Below are 27,610 nucleotides of genomic sequence, written 5' to 3'. Positions count from 1 at the left end.
CTCAGCCTTTATTTTCACCTCTACTACACACAGGTTCTTTACCCAATATTCAAAAGAACTGCTCTGGAGCACCACCCAGCCCAAGTTCTTTCTAGCTCAGAATCTTTCCACTGTTCTCCGTTGTCCTCAGGATGAGGCTGAGAACTCCTCTGCTTCCCAGTCAAGCCCCTGCACTGGATGGCTCCCGGCTTACATCAAGCCACACTTTCCCCTTCTCATGACCACAATGCTCACTCACTGAGTATTAGCTCCTTGAATTCCATTGACACCTCCCAGAATTTTCTGAGCATGCCAGAGTCTTGGCTAATCCTCCTCAACACACCTTCGGGTCCCACTCAACCATATTGTTTCACTTGAGACACATAATGCCTTCCCCTAACACTTGACCCGAGCTGGGGAAGGGCCCTCTTGGTGCCTGGAAGCTCCTTGAGGGCTAGGCCCAGGTTCACTGCCATATTCCCAGCGCTCAGTACATGGCTGAAACATAAGCAATATCCAACAAACATGTTATGTGAATGAAACAAATGAGCACAGTAAGTTTTCATTTATTCCAGAGTGGGTCAGAATGAGCATTTCAGCCAAAATTGCATGCTGCATTGTTGCCCAAAATTGTGTCCAGAAGTTTTAGAATAGGCCTGTGAAGGGAAAGAAGAGCCTCGTGAGGCTCACACCTGGACAGCGAATCCTGAGGCTCAACAGCCCAGCTGACTACACCAGAACAGGTTAACGGTCAGAGAGAGAACAAACGAATGTTTCCTTATCAGGTAGAGGGTAGTTGGGCAGCTCAGGCTGCACCTAGACACAACCAGGGCCCTGGTGACTGCAAATCTAGAGGTGTACGTCTCTGATTTTTGTCTCCACCATTGCTACTAAAGGCCCTCTTTCATCTGAGGTCACTAGTCCCCAGTACTTACAGCCTGTGATCAGTTCAAATTCCTGGCAAGGCCCTGTGACATCATCTCTTACCACCATGAGGTGTTAAGTCATACTTTCTCCCTTCCTACCTTCCCTCCAAAAGCACCCTTCAGGGTGGTGTCTGGTCCCAGGTCATTGACCCCCATGGCCTATCCATCAAGTACCCTGTCCTGATCACCTCGCTGAGGGTGTGGGCCACCAATCGATCCTCGTGCTGAGGCTCCTGGAGCTGTCTGCTGGTGACTCAAGGACACATGGCACCATCCTCCAGCAACATATGGGCCAACGTGTCTCTCCATAAGCCAGCTGTTGCCTACCATGGCCATAGCTGAGGAGGAGCTGGAGACCACCTCCTCCACACTGGCCTCCAAGCTTAGAGGACAATAGGCCTGGGAAAGCCTGGATCACATCTGAAGAGATGAGGTGTGAGCAAGGCCTTCTCCATGCTGAGGTATGGCCACATCTTGCTGAATCCAGGTTCCTGGGGTGGCAGGTCCCAAGGGCTGGGGTACTGTCCATGGCCTGCTGCATCGCCGCCACCAAGGTCCTCGAGTGGAGTCAGGGTGATGAGGGATCTGCGATTTCAAGTGGGCTCCTCAGATAGGGACTCAACTTGCTGAAAAGATGCTGTTGGCTCTGTGCTGTCCACACCTGACTACAGTAATCCTGATTGTGGCTGAAGAGCTTCCAGGGCAGTGATAGCAGCAATGGAGGGTAGAACCTTTGCCCAGCCTTTTACTGGGTCAAAAAGTGTTCCCCCCAAAAAGCCTGTCCAATTCCTAACTACCGATACCTGTGAACCTAACTTTACCTGGAAACACATCTTTTTAGTTTTTAAAAAAGGATCATGGGAAGAATGCATCCTAGACCAGGGTGCGCCAAAATCCAGTGACTGGTGTCCTTACACAGACTCACAGGAAAAGTTCATGTGAAAACAGAGACGGAGACTGGCATGATGCTGTCACAAGCCAAGGGATGCCTGGAGCCACAGCAGCTGGAGGAGGCAAGAGGGCCATCCTGCTTCTTCCCAGTTAACTTGTCCTGACTGAGGGACTCGGTCAGGCCTCCATCAAAGATAAGCCACCCAGGCCCCAGCCCTTCCCCCAAGAGAGGACCATGGCAACAAGTCCCAAGTCCCTGAGGACGTGTCACTACAGGGACATCTTCCTCCGCTGCCTTCTTTGATCTTGAGATGCTTTCCCTTGTGGTGTCAGCATCCAGAAACGTGAATGGTGGCAGCAGATGCTGTTGGGAAACCCACGGTGAAACGTGTGGAGAATGCAGGTCCAGAGCTAAAGTCATGTGGCAGGTGGTGCGGGAGTGTTCCTCACCATGGACTTCTGCCCACACCTTTATCATCTCAAACACAGGATCCCAGGGATCTCGAGTGGGTCTCCACTAGCACACATACTGAAGGGATACAGGGCACTTCAGGCCCCATTCCCCAAGCTGGACCATTTGATATCCAGGGCCTCCTCTGCTCTGGCAGTTGACAAAATTCTTATGATGTTTTCCTACTTAGTGCAATCACCTTTCCTTCACCTCCCCGAGGCGGCAAATCTTTATCCTCCGAAGGCATGCTGGATGGTTTCTGCCTCAGCCGAGTGACTGCATCAAGAATGGTTCACACTTCTCCCAATGGCCAAGGTTAACCAAATATGGGAGGCCAAGGTGCCACCTGGAGCTCACAACTTGAACAGTACATGGTCTGAGAGTGGAGAGGCGGCAAAACTAGATGGATTTCTGCAGAGAGGTAGTCCCAGGCCTCACGGAGGGGCTCCTTCCAGACAGACAGGTAACACCACTCTCCCCCTGGGGCAGGGCCGGAGTTGAGAAGGGCTGCTTGGGGAGGGGGCCACCGCTCCTCCACCTGCACATTGATGACCCCTAGGTGACAAATGTCCCCCACACTGCAAATGCCCAAGATGGAGAGGCATCCCAAAAGTGTACTCAGTGGAACAGGCCCCAGGAGCGGGCTGCTGGAGACACGAAGTGCCCTCCTTGCAGGGATGGTTCTGAGGCTGCATTCCCCAGACCTTGGGAACCTTCAGCCAGATTCAGCTGGGCTTTTTCAAAGTCAGCTCGTGTACCAAAGTACAAGATCACCTTACTCCACGGTGATTTGAAATTGCACTTAAGAACTCTATTAGAATTCATGGAGCAGAAAATAAACCCTGCCCAATTATGTATGAGCAAAACCCAAACAGCAATGTGGGCCTCTGGAAGCTGCCCTGCAGGCCATCGGGAGAATGGAGGTTTCAGAGCCGCTGCAACACTGGGTCTCCAAGCTCCCAGGACACTGGGTTTCTGGCCCTGGACTTCTCTGGTGACCAGGAGCTGCCCTGCCCCTCACACCCTGCCTTCCTGCACTGGTAACAGGGTGGAGGCACCCTGCCCATCCTGCTGTGGGTGGGCCAGACACCCAGGGCTACGACGGGCGCAGAGTTTTGTTTTTCTTTATTTGTCTACATTCAGCTCAATTCAGATGTACTGCTTGAATGATGCAGACATACCAAAAAAAAAAAAAAAAAGAAACCCCACTCTTTCCCACTGGTTTTTAAAATAAAATCTTCACTTATAAAACTGAAACACTAAAGCATTATAATACAGAAAGCTCGTTTAACTCACTTCACAAAAGCATTAACAGATGACGTATCCCTTCTGTGACTATTTAAAGACAAACTGAGTTAACACTAACACCAATCGTAAATAGACAGAGGGATACTTAACTGCAAGAACTCAAAAAACTCTACTCAGACAAAGTTGTAATGGCAACTAACAAACCATTGAAGACACGGAGTCCCAAACACGGCTAAATATGGGTCACAGGACGGGTCACGGGGGTGACCGGCTGCACCTCACGACACGGCAACGTGGACAGGGGAGGGCGGAGGGGCCTGGAGAGCCCGGCTGACATGTTAACTGTGATGCATAAAACTGAATCTTACAACGGGAGGGTAAGTGCAGAAGGTACAAATCTTCACCCCCTTGGGGGCTTTATCTGTATTGGTAGTTCATGCTGTGGTCTGCGTTTCTGCCATAGCCCCCTTGTGATGACTGGTAGGAGCTGGGAGGACCGCTGTAATTCTGGCCGGACCCTGGAGAGTTGTAGTTGGACTGTGACGAGTAGCCTCCTAATGGAGAGAGGAATGGGTCAGAAGTGAGGGACACAAGGCCCACCCCATGGTCAGTGCTTGGGTGTCAGCCAACACTAGACAGCGCTGTGTCTGTCCACGAGATACAGCAGCAGAGCAGCCCTGCAAGCGCCACTCTGTTAAGTGCCTTTCCAGAGTCAGTGGGTCTAGTTCTCACGTGAGCCCTGAGAGGTGGGGCCATCAAGCAGGGCTTACAAGGAGTAGGGATCTGCCCAGTCACAGACTCATCAGCCATGGGAGCTGTAATCGGGCACTGCCTGAGTGCAAGGCTGAACTCACCACCCCCAACCAGAGTTCACAGAGCAGGCTGTTTGGCCCTCACTGTTCTCAGCATTTTCCCCTGCTGGTGCCAACATTTATAAGCAGGGCAATTTCTGGACTTCCCTAGCAGGGGGCAGGGGGCTCAGCTTTGGTCGCTGGTAGGGGAGCTAAGATCTCACATGCTACGTGGCCAGAAAGTTTCAAGAAGTAAAATAAAACTGGGTCTTAAGAACCCCTGTGGGCTCTGTTGGCTCTGAGTTTAAGCCTCCCCTCGCCCCACTGTGCCACCTGCTTCCCCAGGCCCACCTTGTTTGCCTTGGTATGAGGAGCCGCCCCCAGAACCTCCATAGCCCCCGTGTGACCCTGGGTTGTAGGACGATCCGCCTGAGCCGTAGCTGTTCCCGCCGCTTCGGCCTCCACTACCACTGTAGTCTGGACGAGAGAAGACAGCGTGGTTAAGGGGCTGTGGCCACAACGTGGCTGGGCACGCTAGGTTTACCCTTGGCTGAGACCACAGGCCTTCGCAGAAATCCCTGTCTTAACTGTTTAAACCCGGCAACCAGTCCAACCATGAAGTGCCAGGGGTCAATGGAGTCCTGTAATGTCACCACGTTCTGAAGCCCAATTTCATCCTGCCTGCTGCAGGCCTCCTCCCTTCTCCCGCTTGGCACCCAGCGACCCCTGCCGGGCCCACTCAGACCGCACAGCTTCCTTAAGGACAGCCCAAGGATGCGCCGAGTCTTGTCGTGCTGTCTCCACAGGAGGTGGAAGAAGGGGGCAGTAACTGAGCATCTGCTGGGGGCTGTCTCCAGAGCCTAGCCCTGGAGGTGAGCTCATAGCAGCTGGCCCGGCCTCACAGGCTCTATCTATTCTGGTGCCCCAGCCTCCGGAACCACGGAGAAGGCAACAGGGAGCGCACAGCAAAGACTCGGACTGGGAGACTCGTTGCCAGGGTTTTCCTAACGCTGCCCTGCAGCCAGCGTCGCTAGGCTCTCCACCATGCCTGGGGATGTCCTCTGCCAGCCAACTCACTGAATTTGCTCTCGTAGCTGTAGTCGGATCCGCCTCCACCTCCAGGGGAGCCGTAAGAGTTGGAGTACGAGGAGTAGTTGCCTTGTCCATGATTGTAGCCTTTCTGCTTGCCCTGTGGGGGTCCGTAGTTGCTGTACTGGCTCTGGCTGTAGGACTGCTGCTGGCCTTGGTGGGGCTGGTAGCCTGAGCCATATGAGGGCTTCTGTTGGCCCCCGTGCGGCTGCTTCTTCCCGGCGTGTTTTGGGGGCACTGGGGAGTTGTAGTTGTCACCTTGGTAGTAGGAACCGTAGCCAGAAGAGCCACCACCGCCCCCGCCGCCGCCACCACCGGCATTCCCCGAATGCCCTCCGTTGCTGTAGAACTGACCTAAACAGGAAGGCAGCAGGTCAGGCGAAGGAGGGAGAGACGGGGAAGGGCAGGAGGGGGGCGGTCGCAGCTGCGGGCCCTGAAGGCTGACCCACAAGCCCATGGCCCAGGCCGGGACAGAGGGACGGAGGCAGGAGAGCGAGGAGTGGCGGCTCCGGTCCATCAGGCAGCCTGGCTGGGGCTGGCCCCGGCCTTCAGCTCCACTCACCCATCAGCTGGCGACAACAATGGATCTCTGCCAAGCAGCGGCACGACAGCAGGCCGACAGCAGCTTTTGCAGCAGATGTCAACATTATAGTGAGATGGGCTCCAAGCGCGGGATGACATTCACGACTAGCTTGCTGCTACCCAGATGTCCCCAACAGTGGCAGGAAAAGCAAAGCCCCACAGAAGCAGCCAGCTCCCACCTAGTCCTCCTCCCCTCGCCCCCCCAACTCCCTGCTGTGCTGGGAAGAGGCTCTGCAGTCCAAGCCCTGTGACCTCAGGAGATATTCTGTAATGACGCCCCTAAAGCCAGAGCCATTCATGGAAGACTAGTTGGTCTGACCAATGACCCGGGATGTCTCCCGGGTGTGACTTACACAGCTTCGTGGGGAAATCAAACACTAGAGTTCGGTTCCCAACGCCCAGTTGAGGCCTCCCACAGGGCACCCCCCTCATTCCCAGCACAGCTGCCGGGCACAGGCGGGACCCAGTGGCAGGACTAACAGTGCAGCGAGGCCGCCACATTCTCAGGCCCTGAAGCAGAGAATGTCACGACAGATACCCGCCTCCCCAACGCTGGTCACTAGGTATAGACCTTGGTTTGTTAACAGACCCCAACACTCAGAGGGACTCATGGGGGATGGGCCTGATAAGGCAGGGTGATGGAAGGCGGAGGTCAGGTCATGTGGGTGGCTCCCTGACCCAGCCAGGCAATCCCCAACGTTCACGCATGGGTAGTGGAGCCCCTGGGGTAGGAAGACCTGGGCACACCACCTCCTGACACAGCCAGCCATTGTGTGTGCCCGGGATGGGGGAGGAGGAGGAGAGAATGCTCCCATACACCCAGTCCTTCCTTCCCATATTTAGCAGCAATGGTCTCCAGTCTTTTGAATGAGGTGAATCTTGGAGTTCTCAAGGACCTTCCACCCACTGCAAATATACGCCTCATACCACTGTGTCTTGAGTGGTTGGGACAATAATTTGGATAGAGCTAATTTTCCACATAAGTTAATTTCCTCGAGACCCCTCCACTCAGCCCACCTGAAGGCAGAAACACCAGGGAGAAGGCTGTGTCCCCAATGCGAGAGAGAAAACATGCGAAGGTTCCTGGAGTAGGGGCGGTACCCCCTTGAGACTCCCCTCTCCTCTCAGAAGCCCACCACCTCAGCTGCCCACGGCCTGCACTGAGCACCTCCTTGCCCCTCCGCCAGCGTGGGGATGAATGAAGACGCCAAGGACTGAGGGCTTGTTACTTTAACATGTATTGATTAAAAAAAAATAATAAAGGGGAGGGAAAGTTTTCAACGTCATTTCAGGATAACTATTTCCTGGTATAAAAAGACATTATTCTCAAACAATAACGTTCTTAAAAAAAAAAAATACATCATGCAATCAAAGTTTTCAAAAGTTTCACTGAATGTTTCAAACCCCTGGGAACAAACTATGGAGTAACCGTTTTGACCAGTTTTTTTCCTGAATAAACGCAAAATCTAGCAAGTCAACGCGGAGGCAGGCTTTGCTGCAACAAGAACTGTTGATCAGAGCCAAAACTACACTTGTTCCCAAGAAGGACTCCCGCCAGGAAACGAGGGTCTCATTCAAGAGCCAGAATGCCTTGGTGCACCTCTACATGCAGGGAGAAGCCCCCAGCTCAAGCCTGCAACTTCCGGTGAGAGGGCAGTCGCTTTCCAGGCCTTTTGGAACCTGTCATGGGAGCAGGCTGGCAGCACAGGGCCTGCTGGGGGGCTTGGCTCCTCACTGGAGAATTAGGAGCTATGTATTTAGACTCTTTCTACTTGGATATTTTTAAAGCCCCATTTAAAAGAAAAAGAAAAAAAGAAAAAGAAAAATCCTTAAGAATCCCATGCATTTGCAGCGATGATTAGGACTTGCAAAATTCTACGTTCTCATTTTCTTAAAGCCTGTCTGTTTCTTGCACTAAGAGTGGAAGCACAGTTTGATACCTTTGAGAGTTCACCTCTAGCTAAAGCAGCCACAGAATATCGCACTCCGGAACAAGAACCCACCAGAGCAGTTACAAAAGATGGAAGGGGTTAACTTAGCACAATGTACAACTCCCCAACGTTCCCAATGTTTCACATGCTTATGAAAAAAAAAGGCAGATTGCTCTGGATTCGGATGTGGTGAAACTGTTACTGTCAAAGGCATCAAAGAGATTCGGGGATTTGTTAAAAGGTTAAAAATTCATACAAAACCTGCTGTAAATTAAGACAAAGGTAGATTAAAATGCATTATTATCTGTCTCTTAAATAAAGTAATGCTTTCCATAAAAAGCAAAGGTGGGCTTTTGCCTTGATGCTGACCAACGCTGGCTCTAGAATTCTGTGCAGTTCTGCACAAAAACGCATTCTCTGAAAAATTGTTTTCCACTTATTGTGAACTTCAATAGGACCAAGTTCAAAGGCAAATCACGATAAAAACTGCCATTGTCTTAAATTCTGCAGGCTAAGAGTTTCAGACAAGCTGCGGTGACAAGCCACGGTTGAGAAACCCAGTGAAGCACAGGGCACAGCACGGACACTTTGGGTTTTGGAGTTCGAGAAAATTGGAGTAAAAAGTTGATTTTGTGTGCAATACTTTTAGATGCTCTAGGAAGACCCAAAATCATGATAGCCGTAGCAGTCTGTGAAAAAGTCACCTACAAAAGGGGGAGACAGAGCAGAGAAAAAAAATTAGAATTCTTTTGAAAAAGGGCACAGAGCGCCACATTTGAAATTCATGTTTTAGATTTCTCTGCTCCTGTAACCCCCCAATGAAGGCTCCTTCTCAAGACAAGAGCTGTGCACTGTCAGGAAAAGCGTATTCATAGGTTTGGTGCTTCGCATGGCTTAAAGCAGAGAAATTTAAAATTCTGATTTTTAACGAATTTGCCGGTTAGTTATACAAATGTGAGCCTTAACACTTAGTAAATTACGCTTCTGCAGCATGGGGGCACTGGAGGACCACTTGCTCTAACACCAAGCACAGGTGCCAGCCGCCCAGGAATCTCAGGGAGGCTGCTGCTGCTAATACTGCTGGGCCACCCTGCTCTAACTCAGGCCATGGGAGCTAAACTGCAGCTTCTTCCCAAGCTCAGACAAAGAGAAACACACACTTACTGTAGCCGGCAGTCGCTGAGTTGCCTCCATACCCGTAGCTGCCATACCCGGCGCCTGAAAGGGAATGGACAGGGTCACCAGGGTGGGAGATGGGTCTGCCCCACTCCTGCCTTGTTCGGGGGGGCCCACCCACTGCAGGGAGTAGGCCAGGCCCCTGGGGACAGCGCAGGACAGGTCCTCACCAGCATTCATGTAGCCTCCATGGTTGGCACCACCGAATCCTCTCCCTCTCCCTCGACCACGGATGTTGCCTCCTCTTCCCCGTCCTCGGAGGTTGGGGGGTGGGGGCACTTCATTGTGCATGGGACCCCCCATGCCGAACCCAGGGTTATGTGGCTGGATGGGAGGGAAGACAGACAGCTTACATTCACCTCCCACTCAAATAACCAGAGAACGCCCGCCAAGGAGACCACACCCAGAGAGCTCAGGGCTGAACACCCACCTTAGCAGCAAATTTGGGGCCGCCTCTCACAGGCACAGGGGCTCTCTTCTTCTTGTTGGCCTCCAGGGAGAGAGGGGCGTCAGGGAACAGCTTTTCTAGTGCAGCCAGGGCGGCATATGCTTTGGCCACCTTTTTGTTTGAGCCAGCACCCTGAAACTTCTGGCCATCCACCTCGACCTGCGGAGAACAATGTGTGTCAGGGGTGACCCAACACCGCCCTTGGGGCAGGGACCTCTCCAAAGACCCCAGGTCCCCATGGGAACCACCCCTGGGACCACTCACCTCCATGACGAAGCGTTTGTCGTGGCTGCCCCCCGTCTCTGAGATGAGTTCGTACTTGAGGCCACGCCTCTTCTCATTCAGTTCCATAACAGGGTTCTTGCCATGCTTGGTCAGGATCGGCCCCTGCTGTTTTACGTTCTCAGGGAAAACAGAAAAGAACACCAACAAACTCAGCTAAGGTCTTTCCAACAGGTGGCAGCCCCCCGTGTTAAGGGTCTGAGGCCCTCTGCTCCACTCACTCTGCTGCCCACCCCTCTGGAAACCATCCGTGGGCTTGCCAGCAATGGGACCACCTCCACCCACACTGTCTCTCTCTCAAGGAAACAGCCCCCGATGTTGGGTCAACGCCAGCACAGGCCTCCACAGCTCACACTGCAACCCCACCCCCAGCGCCCTGGACTGGAAGGCTGTTATGCTTCTGGAGGAAGACAACAAGGACCAATGACTGTCCTTGTTCAGGGGACCCCGGGCCACTCCTTTGGGGCCTCACAGCACCCACCCTGTGCTCACCTCGGTGGTGGGATCAGAGGGAAAGGCAGCACTGGGGGTCGAGACGGCCTCCACCACGGGTGGAGGGGCCACCACGGCGGGCTTCGCCTCTGTCTCCTCAGCGGAGTCCTCCCCCTTGCTGGAGTCTCTGCCTTCAGCGCCCGTGGGCAAGCCCATGTCCTGTAACACCTGCAGCAGGGGGAGACCCCGTGTCCCCAGTGAGGAAGGCCTCACCCAGACAGGAACTCCCCCACAGCCAGCGTCCTGAATCAGCAGTTCTTAGGGAGGCATCCAGCCAACTGGAGGCACTTTCCTGAAGCTCCCAAGAGCACCAAATGCCCGCCCACATTTGGGGGCCCTGCGCCCATCAGTGACGGCTCTCTGGCCATGTGGGACTTGGCCACTGGTCAGGCCTCTGTTTCAGTGTTCCCATTCCCTCCCTCAGCCTCGTGCTTCAACAGAGGGCAGGGGCTCTCAATGGGCGCAAAGCTGAGGGAGGCACTTCGCCGTTCCACCGCACTGCCAGCCACTCACCTTCACAGCCACGTGCAGCTTGGCAGTCTTTTTGGAGGGCCCAGAGGCCTCGAAGGAGCTCCCGTCCACCTCGACTGACATGGTGAAAATGGGGGCATGCACTGGACCAGTCTGGGAGATCAGTTTGTACTGCAGCCCTGGTTTGAGCTGGTTTAGTCTCATCAGGGCGTTCATCGCTTGTGGAGGCTCTGCCTTCTCCTCTAGAGAGAACACAGTAATGCCGCTCTAGAATGCCAGTCAATTCTGACCCTGACAGGGACACTCTCCTGACTGCCCCCTGACACACCACATGGTGGACTGGGCAGGAGACCGGGTGGCCAAATGTGCTGAAGTGCTGCCTGCCCTGCTATCCAGACACATACCCTGATTGTGGTCACCAGCTGAGGTGTATCCATCTTAATTGTGTTCCACGCCCATGCTAAGTTTAATCAATCCCTTTTATAGATCACAGCCTTCTCATGGCGAAGAGGCTTGCATAGCTCAAGGAAGCTATGAGCCATGCCATGCAGGGCCACCCAAGATTGATGGGTCATAGTGGAGTTCTGTCAAAATGTGGTCCACTGGAGGAGAGACTGGCAAACCACTCCAGCATTTCTGCTGTGAGAATCCCATAACCAGTCATTCTTAAAAGGACTTCCACATCACATCCGAGAAAAACAGAACAAAAGCAGGTATGTCACCACTTTGGGCTAAATCTTCAATGAAGCCAGATAGCCGGTAAAACAAGGACTACGCATGAATGCTTGTACCTTTCTTCTGAATCTTCTTCTTCTTTTTGCTAGGAGACTTTTCCTCCCCATCTTCCTCCATCGGGCGTTTCATGGGTGTAATAGCGTAGGTGGTGCTGGGGGGTATTTGAACTGAAACGAGACGAGGACGACAGCAGTTGAGACTCTAGCCTGTCCTCTGCCAGGAGTCAACGATGACATCGCCGCCTGGGCCCAGGCCCTGCGGCCTCCTTACCCGTATAGTCCACTGGGTTTTCATTCTTTGGTTTCTTGGGCATCTTAGATGGCAGAGGGTCCATACCCAGTACTTTATGGAGCTGGCCAAACGCAGCTAGTCGCAGCGCGTGCTGGAGAAGGGGAAGAGGAATCTGACTCAGCCGCCCTTCACTCCCAGCCCTCATGTGTGCTCTCACTAATGCCTCCTGGAAGGGGTGGGAGCTGAGGGGGTTGCTAAACGGTCTCCCCTATAACAGCAAGGGGTCCTCCGCCAGCCAGGAGAGGGCCTGATTGCCAGGGCCTAGCCTTGCTGTGGGGGAAGGCCAGCCTGTGACCACCCCCCTCAAAAGAATACAGGAGACCCCAACCTGGGGACTGGTTGCCACACGGAGCCACGGGGTGGGCCTGCAAGGGAAGGACCCCTGGAGCAGTCCGCACAGCAAATACGTCTCCCCACTGAACTCGGGTGTCTGAAAACGGCACTCGAGCAGGCCAAGGGGGGCAGGTGACAACCTCGCGTGGCGCCAGGGGAAAGAAGCAGCCCAGGTTGGGGCGCCCTGTATCAGGCCCGAGCCCCTGACCTTCGGGCCCCGAGCTGAGCCTACCCTGAGAATACCCAGTAACGGAACTGGAAGCCAGCGATTACAGACTGGGTAAGGGCTCACGTGGCAATGGCGACGACTATACCTGCGCACTCTGTGTGATATCTTCCCGTTGCTGTCTGTCTAGATGCCCAATAGCATCAGTGGCTTCTTTTTCACAAGGGTCATAAATGCCAGAACCATCTGAAGGCAGGAAACAAGGAAGATATGCAGAGGATTATCTTTTAGCATCTCGGAAGCATGGTGCTGGGCTGAGGGAACCAAGTGCGTTACCCCCCGCGCCCCATCCACACCCAGCTCTGGAAAACACGCCGGGCTCAGTGACCCACTCGGCGACCAGCCCGTGAGAGAAATAAGCCACTTGTGTCTCAGAGCAAGGAGCTCGCGTGGGAGTGGGTCACTACTGCCCCGGATCCGCCCGGAATCACAGCTGCGGAGCCGGCACAGGGATGGATATGATGGTGCAAGAGGGTAGTCACATGCTTCACCCCTGGGGGGACACGGGGCTGCTGCTGCCCTAACCCACTCAGGGGACCCGCCGGGAAGTGGCCTCGGGGCCTCGGTCCCTGTCCTTTCCTTTCCCTGCCACCTGCAAAGCACAAGGCCCCAACCTGGCATGACGATGCCCGAAGCCAGGCACTCCAGCACCCTCCGCAGGGCCTCGCCAGCACCCATGGGTCTGTTGGCTGTGCCGATGGACTTCTCACAGAGAAGCTCGAGGGGCTGAAAGGGAAGAGGGACAGTTAGTCACCAAGCCCAGGAGGGAGCAGGCTGACTCTGAGGCAGTGTCACCCTGTGTGCGTGTATCAGAGTCAGGGCCCTCCAAGTCCACAAGCCAGACTCACAAGCCAGAGACAGCACACCTCGAATGGAGCTCCACCAACTTTTCCGTAAAGGGACTGATGTGAAGTCTCTTAGGCTGTAGGGGCCAAGAATTGAAGCTGTGTACTTAGGTACTTAAAATGCAGCATTTAGAAAGATAAAAACCAGGAGGCGATGTATGTATACTTATAGCTGGTTCATGTTGCTGTACAGCAGAAACTCATACAACACTGTAAAGCAATTATCCTCCAATTAAAAAATAATTTTAGAAAAAAGCTATTCTTCACCGTAGACTATAAAAAGAGGCAACTGGCCAAAACAGGCCTGTGGGCCTCAGTCTGCTGACCCTTGTCTCCGAGCAGCTACAAAAGCGTCTACACGGAGTGGAGCCTGTTCCAGTAAGTGCACCGCTGGCTGAGCTGTGCACCCTCCTCTGGGTTCCTGGCCTCGCTCTCAGCCCCACCAGGGGTGTGGCACTCAGCAGGAGCTCAACAAGCAGCTCTGATGGGATGCATCAGCCACACCCCAACGGGCCACTCCAGCCCGCTGATCAGCAACACAGTCCTGGGATCTGGGAAGTCTCTGCACACATGACCCAAGGTGGCTACAGCTCCAAGGTGCCTTACCCATCCTCTGAGGGGACCCCAGGTGGGCACTCGGGTGCACAGGTCCCTCAGGACCCGGATGACAATGACACACGACTTCAGCCCGTTGGCTCTGGCCTAGAGGAACAAAGCACAGGCTCTTTACACCAGGGCACCTCCCTGAACACGAAGCAAACATGAAAAACACAAGTCTCAGGGTGCTACTTTGTCAAGGGTAAATGAAGGTGAACGTTCACGACCATCAAGTGTGTGGTCGGCAGCAATTCCACCGAGTGGACAGTAATAACGTTATTACTCTTGGCACAAAGCAGCAGCTCCCCACCTACTCGGTCACAAGCCTCCTTGGGGGGGGGGGGTGTGTGTCAAATTTGTCTATGCGTGCTCCTTTAGCAACCGCACGCCAGCAGGTGCTAAGTTCAGCACAGCGCTCTTCAACGTTACCAAAACTTTATGGTGAAAGTTAGCCAAGTTAAAACTTAGGAATTCTCTACCGAAAGACAAATAGAAGAACAAAATGCAAACCTGGAACCACTTGGCGTGTCGGAGGGACGCCAAGGCAGCAAGGCATTTCTGCCTGTCCAGAACGTCCGGGGGGTCGTTGACTGATAGCGTTTCTATTCATGGATGGAATAAGAAGACAAGGTACAGTTTGACCAAGGGGTTTCTGTCAGGTGGAAAGGGGATGTGGCAGCTTCCTAAAGGGCAGCTGAGGTTCCCAGAATCTCAAGTCCTCTCCACCCTTGACCAGGGAAGGAGATGCTCGAGCACACTGAACTCAGCCCCGCGAGGAGATTGTAAAAATCAGAGGCCCCCTCCAAAAAAAGGAAGAAAAAAAAAAAAAAAAGAAAAAAACAACAAAAACAAAAACAAAGTGGGAAGGTACTCTAAAAGAACAATCCCATGGGGGAGGGGGACAGATAGGTGGACCCTATCTTCTAATAGATGGTTACCTTGCTTCCTCTCCCCAGGATCTCCCAATAAATGAGCTATGCTGAAAAATTCATTAGCAAAAAGAAAAAACAAAAACTGGAAAAAAAAAGGTGGGGGGAGTAGAAATGCACTCCCTGTCTGCCTCCCACAGGTCATCCCCTGAGGCAACTACGGCAAAGGGGACCACCTCCGCCCACCAGGCGGGACTGCCCCAGCCCCAGCCCTTGACAGAGTCAGTCCTGTTGGTCAAAGGTCCAGCGTCCCTGAATTGATAAACTAGAGGGCTCTGGTGGCGAACCGGTATCGGAACCGAAGGGCACTGAGGAACCTCAACAAGGGTGTGCGCGAGCCTGTGCTGCAGCAGAACAGGGGCGTCTGTCACTCCCACCACCTGTGCGTCAGGGGTTCGGATAAGGCCAGTCACCCTGACTTTCAGTCATGACTGAAAACCATCCACCCAGAGATGCACAGGAGGCCCTGGGTGGACTCGGAATCGTGAAAACATTAGCACTGTCCGAGGTTCCAGGATTTGGCCTGAAAATTGCTCCACTGTTAAAAAAAAACTTTATCCAAAACTCTGCCCCAGCTCTCTGCATCTCGATCACGGCCACAGGTTAACAGCAGCCAGCGGAAGAAGACAAACGAAGAGGCCCTGGTTCTACTGCAACACAAGCTGTTTGCACAAGTCCAACATGATACTCATGCATAAACCATCTGGTTGTCTTCCGTACTTTAAAAAGCCTATAGTCACCGGGGACACACTTTTCCAAGGCCAGAGACTGGCTCAACCAAAAAACACCTTTAACACCGATAAGAACATCCAAGGATTAAGACAAACAAAGACGGTGCAATCCTCTCAGAAAAGTACTACTCACTTTTAGTGCAATTATTTTTTCAACCTCCCAGAACAGAAACCCAATGGGAGATGTGAGCTCGAGTAAAGGTGGTCAAAGCTATACCGCTAGCCTTTTATCAGAGCAATCTAAAACTTCACAGCACATTTTAACAGTGAGGGGATACCACAGTGCCAACGCCCTGCTGGCCTTTCTCAGCCTCCCTACCTCCAGCTAATACTTTCTCCATTTCTTCTCTGACAACAGGGGAGGTCAGGTGGATGGTCAGGGACAATGGAGGCTCTTTTGTGTTTTTTATCACAATCGCAGCGTCATCAACAGACTGGAGTATTTCATACTTGTCATCTGTGACAGCCTATAAAAGAAAATGCAACTGTCAAACACTTGCTTCCCAAGACCATCAACAGCTTCTTTTGAGCTCCTAATTACAACTACAGGCCAGCTTCGTGGGCTGTGACTAGCAGCAGCACCTTGCACTAGGGGTCAGAACGGCCTCTTACTGGACAGGTCTTTGGCCATTTTCCAGGTACTCCAGGGAGGAGACGACTACTTAGCAGAGGAAGCCTTGTAATACAACGTTAAGAGTTTAGTGTCTGGGAGGAGATGGTGGTGCGAACTCCTCATTGTGTCACTTGGGAGTCACATAACTTGGGACAGATCACTCTATCGCATCAAGACTGTGGTTTCTGATTTGTAAAACAGACTTAGGGACACAACCGACACCCAAGGCGGCAAAGGAACTGAACCAGACATGGCACAGAAAGCACAGCACCCGGCACGGTGTGGGCAGCCAGCCACTGCTGTTTCCACACATGGACAAGCAGCTATCACAGGGCATGGAATGAAAACTGAGTGGTAAAACAGTTTCATATGGCAACTATGAAAGCACGTACTTGCTGCAAATACATGCTACGAGGGTCTGTAAAATGACGTTCATGCCTGTAACTTTTGCTTTCTTCTTTATACCAGTTTATATGCCCTGATCAAGAAAACTTGAGTATATATGATTTTTGTCAAAGAGAAAAAAAAAGTTTCGGGGAGAACTTTAGAGAATCCAAGCTGACTTTTTCCACCTCAGCATTATTAGACGTGCCACAGATCACTCTGTGGCCCTTGACAGTCAGTCCTGTTGGTCAAAGGTCCAGTGTCCCTAAATTGATAAACTAGAGGGCTCTGGTGGCGAACCGGTACTGGAACTGAAAGGCACTGAGGAACCTCAACAAGGGTGTGCGCAAGGCTGTGCAGGGCCATCCTGTGCCCTGGAGGACCTCGGAGAGCCTCTCCAGCCTCCACCTACAGATGCCGGTAGCGATGCACCCACTCTGCTGAGATAACTTAAACTACCTCTAAACTCACTCCGTGTCCCCCAGGGTGCAAAATGTGCCCCAGTCAAAAAACACTCAGCTACATGATAAAAATATACTTTCTTGGGACTTCCCTGTTAATACAGACTCCACACTTTCAATGCAGGGGGCGTAGGTTCGATCCCTGGTAGGGGAACTAAGATCCCGCACGCCGCATGGTGTGGCCAAAAGAGAAAAACGGGGGTCAAAAAAAACCCAAATACCTTTCTTTGTCTCTCTCTATAAACACTCTATGAAAATGGTCTTTCCTTTAGAAATATTTATGTCAACTTAATTTTCTACACTTAATATACTTTTTAACAGATAAAGACAGAAACTAACTAAACAATTATCAGGGCTGCCTTCCCTTTCAGCAGCTCCCCGAAGCCTTTCCACACAGCGCTAGTTGCTCATTTCAACTCTGACCTCTGTCCTGAATCCCAAGGGGTCAGTCACACGTGACAGGAGATTTATAGGGGGAAATGAACAGTGTATCTACGGGGTGAGAATTTCTACTTTCTTCTTTTCTTATCCTGTGGCTGAATCCAGGGTAGTGTCCCCATGAGGCACCGAGGGGCAGCGACACACAGACATTCTAAAGCCCAGACACCTCACCAGCCGGGGACGTGGGGTCAGTTACTGAGCTCCCCGCACCTCAGTCACATCTACTAGAGTACTTAAGATGATCAAGCCCCACCTCAGTCATTATGATGAAATGGTGTGTGCAGAGCTCGTCTGGCCTAGGGCCTGGTTCAGTCAATGCTCAAGAAATGCCAGAAGTTACTATTTATATAGTACTTCTGTAGTGAGGCAAATAAATTGGTTAAAAACAACTTTTTTTAAAGTCCAGGTTTGCATTAAGGATAAAGACTTGAAAACTGAATATCCTTTGCAGCCACCCGCCCATTCATCCATCGCTGGAGTCTGGATGTGAAGGTCATGCCCAGTGGTGCCTGGTGCACGGTAGGTGCCTGGCCCGGCCCGGCTGCCAGGCGGCTCTGCAGCATCCTGCCGGGCAGCTACAGAAATGTGAGAACGGCAGGGGCCGGGCTGGGTGGGGAGCATGCCTCTCGGGGCACAGTGCAGTTGGTCATGTGTTCCCCTGACCACCCTGCGTCCGCAGTGGAAGTGGGCACACTCACAGTGAGCTGGATGGCCAGGTTGTCGGCCACCTTGTCCAGGAGGGCGGTTGTGGGCTTCTCCTTACACAGCAGCACCAGCTCCAAGTCCAAATCCCCCTTGAGCAGCAGGCCCTTGGCCACGAGGCCAACACGCATCACTCCCCTCAGGGTTCTGGTCATGTGCTCTGTCTTCTGCTCCCTGAGAACAGCCCAACACAGGCCCAGTGAGATTCAGGCTGGCCAGAACCCAGAGGCCCCGGAAAGGCTGAAGTTTCTTAGAAAAAGGAGAGGCTCAACCCTGCACCGGCCAGTCTCCCTAGATATAAGAAAAACACCTTACAAAGCCAACCTACCCAGCCCCTTCTTTGCCCTCGTCTTCCGCGGGCACATCCACATTCTCAGACTCGGCGTGGTCGCTGCTGCCTTTCTCTTGCTCATCGATCCAGTCCGACACAGCTTTGAGAGCCCGCTCCGTGTGGGACACCATGTTCTGGACCGCCTCCAGCTCCTCTTGCGTGGGGTAAACGGAGGAGTGCTTTGCCATCACATGGCGATCATCATTCACAAAAATTCTCACTGGACGCTAGAGATGTGAGAGCTTAGTTAAAATGACGTAAGGAGACCAAGCAGCTTGATGCTTCATCTGCTTAGCTGTACAGCTCACAGTTACACACATGAAAGTGAGACTACATGAGCACATCTGAAGGTCTGAGCAGGACAACCAGACACAACAGTCGAGCCTTCTCTAGGCTGTGGGAAGAAGGGGCACACTGTACATTTCTCTATTACTACAACTGTTACACTACGCACTTCCAAGAGTCTAATGAAAAGTGATTATAAAACCAAAGGCTTTGGGGAGGCAAGACATGTGAAGGCTACTGAGAGGTACAAATTACCAAGTATAAAATAAATTAAAAGGACAAAATGTACAGGATAGGGAATGTAGCCAATATTTTATAATAACTTTATATGGAATATAAATATGAAATGACTGCTGTATACCTGAAACTAACATACCGTAAATCAACTATACTTCAAAAAAAAAAAAAGAATCAAATGCTTTGGGGCAACACCACATACATCTTTGTACGTGAATGAAAAAACAGTATCTATGATTAAGAAAATAAATTTCTTACCATTTTTACTTCTCTTTATCTGTAGTGTCTGGAAATCAAATTTTTGCTTATCTTTTCAAATTGTGACAGATTTCCTTGCTGTTATCAATACTTCAACTATCTATAAGATCAGAAAATCTATTTTAGTTTCATGTATTTCATCGGCGGAGGAGTCTGAGCAGTCAGATAATCCCGCAGGAGGAAAGCGATGCTGCCTCAGGAAGGAGTCTGTTAACACAGCAGGACACATCTCTATTTCCAAGTAATCACTAACCCAAGGTACAAACAACTAATTATAAAACTCCCCCAATATGAAAACAGCTGGTTTCTAGAAGCCACGTTTGACTTTAGGCCCACACTCAAGATGATTTTTACTTTTAAAAAAATCTCCTTTCAACATTTCTCAATATGAAGTATGCCAAGTTTTACAAATAAACCTATTACCAAGCCTCCCCCAAATGGTATGGGTTAAAATGTTCAGCAAAATCTCGGTGTCTGGAGAAGGGAAAGCGAAGGAAGGAAGGAGCGAGCTCTGACCCTTGAGGGTCATGAAGACATGGAAGGAGAGCAGGAAAGGGAGGCCCCAGATGGCTGCTGTAGACTGGCAAGGCAGGACCTTCTGAAGCGGCAAGGGGACACGGCCCCACAGCACATGGCCACCCCTGGGGTTCCCCTTTGAAGGGCCGAGACAACTGAAGAGGACAACACAAGTCTCCAAGACAAACGCAGCTATAATTACAATTCTGGACTCTAAATAACATGCTGACTACAACCTACTCAGTTCCCACTGTGCAAACAGTCTGGTCCACACCGAAATCTTCCAAACGAGTAAACAACCCAAAAAGCCTCCTCAGCAGAGTAGGCAACAGACCGACTCCACCCATTTCATCCAACCACGTAACAGCTAGCCCCTTCCATCCACACCGGTTGTTACCAGCCAGTGCAGCAGGTTCATCTCAGAAAGGCATTAGCTTCAAGGATAAACTCTGACAAGACTAGCCCAAATGAGAATTTCCCATAATGCTTTAGGACTAGCTAACTATCTCATTGAAAACTTAGGGGTTGCCAACTAAAACCTGAAAATCTAAGGGTGGAATGAGAAGTGATACTCCTGCAGAGTCAGGTAAGATGACAGATGGGGTCTAATGCTTCATGACAGGGAGGGAGGGAAGGAAGAGGACCACAAGTCCCCGGGCTCAGCCCTGGCTGTGCCTGAGCCCTTGGTAAGCCACTCAGCAGTAACCAAGTGGGAGCTTTTGCCACTACCTGTGTGGCCTTCAAGTTCCTTGGAGCTTCCTTCAACCTGCAACATGGAATCTACCTCTTCAAGGAGAGTGTGAAAATTAGATGAGTTGGCCTGTGGAAAGCATGGAGGACAAATCCCACAGACCCTAAAAAAAAAAAAAAAAAAAAAAAAGGCAGCACTGACTTCTACTACAAGAAATACATCATCAGGTTGTTATGGGGGCTAATAATAAGCACATGCAAAAGCACACCCTGGATAAGGAATGAATGAGACTATGGCTGTGTTTGAAAACAACATCTTCACCTCAGAAACACATTAAAGATAAATTTATGGCTTACACTACACGCCTGGTTTTTGCTTGTTTTAAAATACTTCAGTGAGGGATTTCCCTGGTGATCCAGAAGGTAAAACTCTGCACTCCCAATGTAGGGCGCTTGGGTTCAATCGCTGGTCAGGGACCAGATCCCACATGCCACAACTCAAGAGTTCGCATGCTGCAACTAAGACCCAGCGCAGTCGAAAGAAAAATACTCTAGGGGTGAGGTGGGGAGTGGAGAAGGGAACAGGACAAACCAACACTGGAAAACGTTAATACCTTTTGAAGATGGAGATGGGTAGAATGGGGATCACTGTGCATGTCTGAAAATTTCCATAATAGTTTTTTAAGTGCATAGCAAACTGAAGAATTCTTACAAAAGTGCAGCCATGGCAGGTAATCTAAAATGTAAGCCAAATCTCAGAAAATAAATTCTAAACAGACAAGAAACAGGCCTTTGGAAAATCACAGCTGACTGGTGAGGAGCCCATGTAAACAGTCACCAGTCCTGGCCAAATCTACACTGAAACTTCATCATTCTCATAAAGAAGGATGATGTTTAAAACTGCACTGACTTAGTCAGAAGTATTCTGTGTGCACCTCCCCTGGACCAGGCCCTGAGTCAGAGGCTGGGACGGTGATGAACACAGCAGGCAAGGCCCCCGTTCCTGTGGACCTGGCCACCCTAAAGGACAAATGCCTTCCCTCCAAATCCAACATGGTGCCAGGAGCCAACACATCACCCCTCTATACTTACCACTTCTTCATCTTAGTCTTCCTCCACCACAGATATCAGATACAGAGGCTTAAAAGTAACAGAGGGTTTAAACCAAGATCCCAGGGACCAAAGACCTTTCTATTAAGGGCTTTGTAGGACTGATACTGTCTAAAATCTTCTAAAAGGAGCTCCCAGAAGAAGTAGTTGATTCAGCACCTGATGCAGAACTACGGTAGGTGAGCCTGGGTCAAAATGCAGTATCAGAAAGCCAGCAAGAGACTTTCCTGGCAGTCCAGTGGTTAAGACTGCACTTTCAAAGCAGGGGGTGCAGGTTTGATCCCTGGTAGGAGAACTACCATCTCACATGCTGTGTCGCATAGTCAAAAAATAAAAGAGTTGGGGAAAAAAAGAAAAGAAAGGGAAGGAAGTGCTCAGTGATTACTGCTGGCGTGTCCAAAGGACAAAGGAGCTGACTTGTGAGGGCTCCCACTAGCTATATTTGAGGCAACTGAGTATCAAAAACAAAAAAAAAGCCTGTATGAAGTACTCCAACGCAGCAAGAAAACCACACTAATCGGCAATTGCCTCCGTGGAATGGAGGCAGGGACACCTGGGAAGGGTGCCAGGAGCTTTCTGGGGCGGTGGTCAGTCTGCATCCTGATAATACTGTGGGGGATATGCACTGACCAAAGTCCACTGAATGGTATATGCAAGATCTGTGCATTTACCTCCAAAGAAAAAAACCCAAAAAACTGTAAATAAATACTGGACTCCAGTTTAGATATTAACTGGAAAGACCACAACTTTCTGCTACCTTAAGAAGTATCATAAAAAGGTATTAGAGGAAAGACCACAACTTTCTGCTACCATAAGAAGTATCATAAAAATAGATACTGTTAACTCTAGGGCTTCCCAAGTGGTGCAGTAGTAAAGCATCCACCTGCCAATGCAGAAGACACAGGGTTGATCCCTCGGTTGGGAAGATCCCCTGGAGGAGGAAATGGCAACCCACTCCAGCATTTTTGCCTGGAAATCCAACAGACAGAGGAGTCTGGCGGGCTATAGTCCACAGGGTCACAAAGAGTTGGGCAGGACTGAGCACGTGTGTGCACACACATTAGCTCTATTTCAGTGAAAATAAAGTGGCTGAAAGATGAGAATAGAGAAGGAGAAAAGTGTGAAATACAACTGAAGTCAATGGCAGAACTCAGATGTATAAACAGGCAAGCGTTGACTGTAAAACGGTGTCACCTTTTCTGTATGTTTGAATCTTCTAAGAAAATGTTACAAATATATGACTAAAATATATGTGGACTATCATGAGTCCACAATGATACTTATTGGACACCACTGGAGACATCCACACCCCAACTCCCTCATCCGAAGGGACCAAGGTTCACCCGGAGTTGATTCTGGGGATCTCTTCGAAAAATGCTATCTAATGAATCGAGACAGTCCGGAGAGAAAACCACCCTTGGACCACTGGAGAACAAGACAGTCACTGTGTAGAACATCAGGACCCTGTTTTTACCACCGAGGGCCTGGGTTCAAGGCCTGGTTGGGGAACTAAGATCCCATAAACCGCAAGGCGTGGGCAAAAATATTTAAATAAATAAAAATGAAAAACTGGAGTCAATGCTTTTTTGCTAAACAACAAAATGGGCCTCACTTGTCTCTGTGTGAACCCAGATCTGTCATCCAAATCAGCCTATCAGAAGCCAGCTGCTCTGGTCCTGAATACCAGAGAATCCATCTCTCTTTTTCAAAATTGTGCTGTCAAGAAGCCCACAATACCCACCCATAAGCAACACTCCACTGCCCCCTGACAATCTAAATTTAAAGACAGACTTTGAACTGCTCTTGCCACCTCAGACAGAATTCAAACCAGGTCCAAGATGAAGCCTGATTTTTACCAGCTCCCAGCTTCTCTGAAAAGAAACCCAAGGAATTCCACGCGAAGAATCAGGATCTTAAACTACCTGTGTGGTTTGGGATGTTCTAACACACAGCGATCAGGTTTCTTTCTTTTGTTCTCAAAAGCAGCCCACCCACAGCATGCAGAGTTACAGAGGTTTAAACCACAACATGCAGTGAGATGACCATCTTTCTGACCTCTCACTAGTTGGAATATCCCAATCACGACGCTGGCAGTTGGGAAAGAAATGTGCCCAAGTGAGCATGTGTGGACCAACAAACGTTTGTAGAACTGAATGAACAGGCGTGGTGACAATACCCTAACAGGTATGGCCCCCACCTATCTTGCAGAGTAAACTGCACCCTCTCACCGCCATCCAGAGTATTTCACAAAACTAGTGTTCCGGTCACTGTGGGGAGTGGTCTGGAACTAGATACTCCTCTTGAAAGTTAAGTTAGTTGCACAGTTGTGTCCTACGCTTTGTGATTCCATGACTATAGCCTGTCCCGCTGCTCTGTCCATGGAATTCTCCAGGCAAAGAGTACTGGAGTGGGTTGCCATTTCCTTCTCTAGATACTCCTCTTAAAGAGACCTAATTACATTTTGAAAGACACAGGACCCAACTCAGATGCTGGTTCCCGGACCTCTGGAGATACAATCCTACACTGGAAGTGAAATAATACGCACATGCAACTCTTCAGTGACTCCTTAAAAACTATTACAGATTCACATCACCAAGGACATAAGGAAAATAAACAAAGCAGCCCGGCCAGAAGAGGCCAATCTAAAATCTGATTATAGATGCCACTCTGAGAATTTTTAAATTCAAGACAAACCTTAAATCCAGTGCAACAGTTCCCAGCTCTGTCTGCAACTGTGTTTTTGCTGGTCCATAGGGAGGTATAATGCAGCAGGAAATGACAACCCACTCCAGGATTCTTGCCTGGAAGAGTCCACGGACACAGAAGTCTAGCAGGCAGGCTACAGTCCATGGCGTCGCAAAGAATTGGCCATGACTGAGCACAGCAAGCAGGGGGGTATGAAGTTAGGAGTAAAGATTTTTCTCAAATATTTTCTTTCTTTGGCAGTGTAACATGGCATTCAGGATCTTAGTTCCCCAACCAGGGACTGAACCCATGCCCCTTGCAATGGAAACTGGGAGTCTTAACCACTGGACTGGCAAAGAAATCTCACAAATATTTTCCATTTAAAGGAGTGTCCTTTAATCTTATTTTCTTTCTATATGTTCAGTGTTAAAACATCCCTTTTGCTTATGAAATGGTGGTGATGGCAATGGGTAACTGATTAGAAAACCTGCATCAACTGGCAGATGCAAGTTGTTTCCCAAAATGTTTCTGGAACTCTTAACTGGTCTATAAGACCTAGGCCTCCAGGCTCAGTGACACTGTGGAATACCCAAAGGTCTTAGAAACACAAGCCCAGGTTTGTGCCCACTTGGGTTTTCCAATCTGGCCACTGTGGAATCTTCAACAAATCACTTATCTTTTCAGAATTGGGTCAAAAATGAGATTGAAACACCACCTACACCTCTCAGTCTCAGGAGACAGGGTGAGAGAATGCCCTCCAGCTGTGTGCTTAGTCGATTTTGACTCTGCCACCCCATGGGCTGTAGCGGGCATCCATTTCCTCCTCCAGGGGATCTTTCCAACCCAGTGATCTAACTCTTCGCTCCTGCATTGGCAGGTGGATTCTTTACCACTAGCGCCACCTGGGAAGCCCTATCAGCTGTAAAACTACAAATGCAAGATGCTGAAGGAGTCATTTCAGCTACTCTTGGATGAACCAATAGAAACGTTTTCGAAAATCTGCCTGTGAGAAGACATAATGTCACAGAAAAAAGGTTTAACAGGATTCTAAGTGGGGATTATCAAACTCTCTTTGCAACATGCCCTTCAGGCAGCAAAGTCAGTTATGTTAGAAACCTGAGGGGGAAAATAGAGACAACTTTCCCACATGTCCCCATGGGGAAAGCCTCAGATTTTTAAAAATCAGTTTCTAATTAAGGAAAAATCAAAACATGACTGTGTCTCAAAGGATGTTAAATATTAACATAACATGCAGACTGTCAATTATTTTAATGGGTAAGGGTTTCTTTTTAAAACTATTTATTTGGTTGCCCCGGGGTCTTAGCTGTGGCATGTGAGATCTAGTTCCCTAAACAGGGACTGAATCTGTGCCCCTTGCAGTGGAAGCGCAGAGTCCCAACCAGTGGACCACCAAGGGCGTCCCAAGGGTTTCTTTTTTAAATGAAACTTTTCATCTTGTAGCTTCTTATGCAGCTCTAAGAAAAGAACTGTCTCCCATGTTCTCCACTCAGTTTCCCTCAATGGCACCATCTTGCCAGAGCTGGAGCACTATCACAATCACAATACTGATATTGACAGTCACCGACTGCTGCTGCTGTCACAGGACCACTCCTGTTGACCGTGTATAGTCACACTCACTGTGTAATAGTGAACACACTGGGTATGGTCAACCGCCCCACACCCATGCTTAACCCCTAGCAACCACTAATCCACTGAAGGTTTTGGTAATCTTGGCATTCCAAAAATGTTATATAAATGGAATTGCAGAGCTTATGACCTTTTAGGATGAGCTTGTCTCATGCAGTGACTGCCTCAAGATTCATCCAAGTTGTGTGTGTACTGACAGCTTGTTCTTTTTCATTGCCTCATAGTATTCCACGATAAGGAACCATTTACCCACAAAAGGACAACTGGGTCTGTTCCAATTCTTGGCTATTATAAACATTAAGTGACACTATAAGCCATGGAGCCAGGCTGGCCATTTCCGTATTAGGGAAATTTAAAGTTTTTTTGGAACTGTGAATACATAGTAAGGATTGCGGAGAAGGCAATGGCAACCCACTCCAGTACTCTTGCCTGGAAAATCCCATGGACAAAGGAGCCTGGTAGACTGCAGTCCATGGGGTTGCTAAGAGTTGGGCACGACTGAGCGACTTTACTTTCACTTTTCATTTTCATGCATTGGAGAAGGAAATGGCAACCCACTCCAGTGTTCTTGCCTGGAGAATCCCAGGGAGGGGGGAGCCTGGTGGGCTGCCATCTATGGGGTCACACAGAGTCGGACAGGACTAAAGCGACTTAGCAGCAGCAGCAGCAAGGATTGAGTGAGCGAGCTGAGTGAAGTTGCTGAGCCGTGCCCAACTCTTTGTGAACCCGTGGACTATAGCCTATTAGGCTCCTCCATCCATGGGATTCTCCAGGCAAGAATACTGGAGTGGGTTGCCATTTCCTTCTCCAGGGGATCTTCCCCACCCAGGGATCGAACCCAGGTCTCCTGCACTGCAGGCAGATGCTTTACCATCTGAGCCACCAGGCACTGCCATGCTGCATGGCAGAAACTCTACATGTACCATGGAAAAGCAAGCCCAACTTGCAACATTCATCCTTTAGACATACACATACCTCATGTACACTCTGATAAGAGGAAGAAATCAGTTCAAAAGAAAGCAGCAAAAAAGCCAAGTGGCCTGGAATATTATTCCAATAAGACCTTATCCTTGAGCATCAACTACAACACTAATGGAAATAATATGAATGGCTGTTTCAAGGAAAATTACCCTGACCCTCAAACTGCCAATAGCATCATTTCTCATGAATCATCTAAGATTACTGAAAAAAAAAAAAAAAAAATCTGGAGCAAATTTACAGACTGTACTAAAGGGACACACATTCAACTTTGTAACTAAATGATCCTTTGTGATCATATACAGACAAGAAAATAGCCATTGGTCAATAAACTCATTTCCCCGTTAAAACTAGTAGCTACATTTTCAATTTCTTCACTACACAGACATTCAGTAAGAAAAAAAACAGGATCACCTATCAAGTGATGTCTACGAAAAATCTCAGGGATTCAGCAGAACATAAGGTGGCAAAAACCAATTCATTTTAAAAAGTCAGCACACTCACAAGGCTCCACAGCAAACACGTGCGCAGCCTGCATTCACTGTCATTTCTGTGGTGCTAGCACTACTGAGGCAGAACCAGACTGCCCTAAGTGACAAAGAGGGGAGCTGGCTGTTCCAGCCAAAACTCTCAAATGCTAGGCAAGACACTACAGCCAGCCTTGTCCCTTCAGGACCCTGAGCCCATTTCACCAACCAACAGTGTGTAGACTCCTGTCAAGTCACTTGTTGTTTAGTTGCTAAGTCCTGACTCTTTGTGACCCCATGGACTATAACCTGCCATGCTCCTCTGTTCATGGGATTCTCCAGGCAAGAGTACCAGAGTGGG

General features: G+C 50.0%; 1 protein-coding gene across 4 annotated transcripts in view; it reads right to left on the bottom strand.

Moving 5' to 3' along the window:
* Positions 527-27,610, bottom strand: part of ILF3 (interleukin enhancer binding factor 3) — a 29,828-nt gene continuing 2,744 nt past the window's right edge. Inside the window, exons 2-20 of one of the 4 annotated variants that reach the window (XM_018051068.1) lie at positions 19,157-19,256; positions 18,374-18,603; positions 18,042-18,219; positions 15,764-15,911; positions 14,295-14,386; positions 13,794-13,889; positions 12,957-13,068; positions 12,431-12,528; positions 11,763-11,874; positions 11,549-11,659; positions 10,800-10,999; positions 10,287-10,454; positions 9,777-9,914; positions 9,495-9,671; positions 9,235-9,388; positions 9,053-9,106; positions 5,364-5,729; positions 4,638-4,763; positions 527-4,049 (exon numbers count right to left, since the gene is read on the bottom strand). In XM_018051068.1, the coding sequence (XP_017906557.1) occupies positions 3,913-4,049; positions 4,638-4,763; positions 5,364-5,729; positions 9,053-9,106; positions 9,235-9,388; positions 9,495-9,671; positions 9,777-9,914; positions 10,287-10,454; positions 10,800-10,999; positions 11,549-11,659; positions 11,763-11,874; positions 12,431-12,528; positions 12,957-13,068; positions 13,794-13,889; positions 14,295-14,386; positions 15,764-15,911; positions 18,042-18,219; positions 18,374-18,603; positions 19,157-19,159 (2,700 nt within the window). In that variant the 5' untranslated portion in view covers positions 19,160-19,256 and the 3' untranslated portion in view covers positions 527-3,912. Of the gene's footprint in view, positions 4,050-4,637; positions 4,764-5,363; positions 5,730-7,172; positions 8,593-9,052; positions 9,107-9,234; positions 9,389-9,494; positions 9,672-9,776; positions 9,915-10,286; positions 10,455-10,799; positions 11,000-11,548; positions 11,660-11,762; positions 11,875-12,430; positions 12,529-12,956; positions 13,069-13,793; positions 13,890-14,294; positions 14,387-15,763; positions 15,912-18,041; positions 18,220-18,373; positions 18,604-19,156; positions 19,257-27,610 lie in introns of those variants that run through there. The other 3 variants (XM_018051069.1, XM_018051070.1, XM_018051071.1) reach the window with 3 other exon arrangements.

This window comes from Capra hircus, chromosome 7 (genome assembly GCF_001704415.2).
Source record: "Capra hircus breed San Clemente chromosome 7, ASM170441v1, whole genome shotgun sequence".
Lineage (NCBI taxonomy): Eukaryota > Metazoa > Chordata > Mammalia > Artiodactyla > Bovidae > Capra > Capra hircus.
Note: the sequence above shows the minus strand (reverse complement) of the source record. Positions and strands in the feature narration are given on the sequence as shown.